At 38.5% G+C, this 3,232-nt stretch overlaps 1 protein-coding gene across 1 annotated transcript in view; it reads right to left on the reverse strand.

Moving 5' to 3' along the window:
- Nucleotides 1-738: 738 nt before the first annotated feature.
- Nucleotides 739-3,232, reverse strand: part of LOC119582385 (F-BAR domain only protein 1-like) — an 8,297-nt gene continuing 5,803 nt past the window's right edge. Inside the window, exons 5-6 of the mRNA XM_037930598.1 lie at nt 2,931-3,098; nt 739-1,139 (exon numbers count right to left, since the gene is read on the reverse strand). Of these exons, the coding sequence (XP_037786526.1) occupies nt 739-1,139; nt 2,931-3,098 (569 nt within the window). The remainder of the gene's footprint in view (nt 1,140-2,930; nt 3,099-3,232) is intronic.

Genomic DNA, 3,232 nt, shown 5'->3' on the forward strand with positions numbered 1-3,232 from the left:
CTCAATCCAGAGGCCCCACTTCATCAGTTAACACTGATGAAACCAAGGCCTGATTCTGACATAATCAAGTGATATTAAAACTGCTGGGTCTGACTGCATGAAGAATGAAAGTCACAAAGCTTCAGACAGCCAATAGTGCTGGAGGTCCCCAAAAATTTTCACACACATAGGGTATATATATGCACTGCATCCACTAAGCAAACCACCAAGTTGATTTAGTTAAGTTTGTATCCCTGCTATTCTGGAAGTGTGAATAAAATGTCAGTTATGCATATCAGGAACTACAGCAAAGGCTTTACCATTGTATTAAACATTTACCTCCACCAAGGCACCCTTTAAAGCAAGAAAGCATAACAAAAGAGTCTAATCAAAATGATAAAATTTTCAGTTAATTCCATGAAGACCATTAAATATGAAGTTCAGGATATCATTACCATATCTGATGATAGGAAAAAAAAAAAAAATGAAAATTTTATCACCTCCCAACACTGCATCTAAGGTGGGACGACTATATTACATGTGATCGATTGATGACTTTCATAGAATTTCAATTATGATAACTTATTACTGTATATCTATTTGTCATTAATGAATGATCAGGCTGTTTTGTTTATCACTGTTGACAGTAATGAACAAAACTATGTATAAGAGCCATCAATAACCACAAACATTTTATCATGAACTTATGATAGATGACTGATTCAGGCAATGGCACAGACCTCATCACTGTAAAATCAATTAATGTTGCCAACAATCAATAGTTTTATCAATCCTATTCCAAACATTGTTGTAACATTCACATACGCAAAGTGAAGTGACTACAAAGGTCCAATGACTTAAACTTTCCTGCAAGCAATCATCAATCACAAGGTCTAAAAAGTCCACTAATAAGAGCAAAGATATAGCACAAAGAGGCAGGTTAACCCTACACTTTGAGGAGCGGAATACACTGCGGGCCAGGCTTGGATCGTCCGCTGCAGTAGGGCTGGTGGGGGCACTGGTTACACGTGCAGGGGGAGCCTTGGCTGGGGAAGGGGGGAGGCTCTCGGTGACCCTCTCACCCCCATCCCCATCCTGGCTACCTTCCCCCCCACCTGAATTACAGCTGGGGGGAGCAGACCACTCACGTTCACTTCGACCTGGAAGGTCATATTAACCCATACAGAGACAAACATTAGTCACACTAGCTTCAGTCAAATCTTCTTGGGTAACAATTAATCATTCTAAACCATTACTAACATAACATTACAATGCTTTCCCATTCTGTAGAGAATTTACCTCAACTAACATGGCTACTAAAGGATTGGCCCAAACTGTAACAATGACACATTTTTCTAAAAATATTGAAAGAAAACAAATACATAAAATAGTAAAAATGACAATAACTTCAAAAGAACTGACAAGAACATTAAACAGATGCCTTAACAAAAAAGCAAAATACATGAAATACATAATCAGCTTTAAATTTAAGGAGATAGGATATAAAATCAAAAAATTACCAGTGGCAATTATACCCACAACAAATCAAGACTCTCATTTGCCTATAAGCTTCATGTGCTTTATTGGGCCCATAGATGTATTTCACATTATTTCAATATATCATAAATTAAATAAATTTAAAACCAAAAAAGCAATTTATGCAATCAATTCCCAAATTCCCTTCATCATCCAAACTGAACTTCATCTTTAATTATCTCAATCAATTATTCATATTTTCATTTAACTTGTGGCAGAGGCTCCAGCTAATGTTCCCATTTGTTTCAGATAGGCCAATACTTCACTTTCAAGCAATGAGTCTTTACTTGGCACTTGCTTTCAGTAAGGGCTTTAGAATGGTTGGCACCAAAGCAAGACGACTTCTTACCAGGTTTTCTATTGAAATCTATATAGAAATCATTCACAGTATTTTGGCTAATTTGTAATACAATCAGCCTCAGATACCCCTAAATACCAGTAATCCCATCTTGACTATATTATCTTCTTACTGAAGAGCCATACTTTAAAACAGGTTTTAACAGAGAAGAGATTTTTGTAAATCATTTAAATTTCTGGCAATTTAATCATTAAAATTGTTCTGCTTCAATATGCCATGCACTAACTGGGGTAACCTCATACAAAAGTAATAATTATATCTAACCTGGAACTTCTTGAATTAAACTGCATGTATTTAATTATGAAGTAGATGCATTCCCTGTATTTTGCAAAAATCACTTCCCTGGTCATTCAAGTTAGTCACATTACAATAGCAATCTCTTTATTCTGCATACAGCCTGTAGAGTCTTGAACATGTTATCATGTCTATTTTATAGCCCAATTACCTGCTATCTTATACTATACTGAGACATTCCAATATAAAGGACTGACACTGCCATTTATTGTTATTGAAAGGAATCTACATCCTCTGTCTAAAAAACAAAAATCCTGTAGGGGGGAAATACAAATGACAAAATGAATCAGAGAAGCAGTCTATAAAGCTCATTATATTCAGGTGATCATGTGATAGCATGTGAAAAGCTGCCTGAAAGAGAAAAGAAGAATTAAAACACTACATATTGCCACAGAGCCAGTAACACAGAGCACACGGAACAACCACATACCAGTGAAAGAAGTGGACGCCACAAAGAGGTTGAGGAGAGAGGTGGTGCGACGGGACGGTTTGCTGTTGCTAGTGCTAGAGTTGTTGCTACCTCTTGTGGGAGGTGTGCACACGGAAGCCCCAGCTGTTTTAATTTCTGGAGAGTGACTGGGATCCTGTGTGATGTTGGTGGGTGTGGAGGGAGGACTGACCGTGACCCTGCCGTTATCCCCCCCTTGCCCCCCACCTCCACCACTTCCTGCTGTGGTCACTGAGGGAGACCTTAGGGTAACCCTGGACATAGAAAACATGGAAGCACGCTCCCTTAAAAACTTTTTACCAGTTTCTTTCCTACCCGACTTTGTGACAACCACAGTACCTCCAGCTAAGACGCCACCACTGGAGCTTCCCCCGCCAACCCCTGCATCTTCTGCTGAGGATTTGGACTGATCAGCAGGTTCGGGCGACTGCTGTCCAGAAACAGCTGATCCTAGAGACCCAGCATCTTCAAAAACCATCACATCTGTAGGATAAAGAAAACAAACTGAATGTAGCTTTGCTATGTATAAATGTACAAACAAAAACATATATTTGGAATACAGCTGAGAGAGGGGAGAAAAAATATATATATATTTTTGGAGGCATTCTCTCTTCTCT

The sequence above is a fragment of the Penaeus monodon genome, chromosome 15 (genome assembly GCF_015228065.2).
Source record: "Penaeus monodon isolate SGIC_2016 chromosome 15, NSTDA_Pmon_1, whole genome shotgun sequence".
NCBI classification, from domain to species: domain Eukaryota; kingdom Metazoa; phylum Arthropoda; class Malacostraca; order Decapoda; family Penaeidae; genus Penaeus; species Penaeus monodon.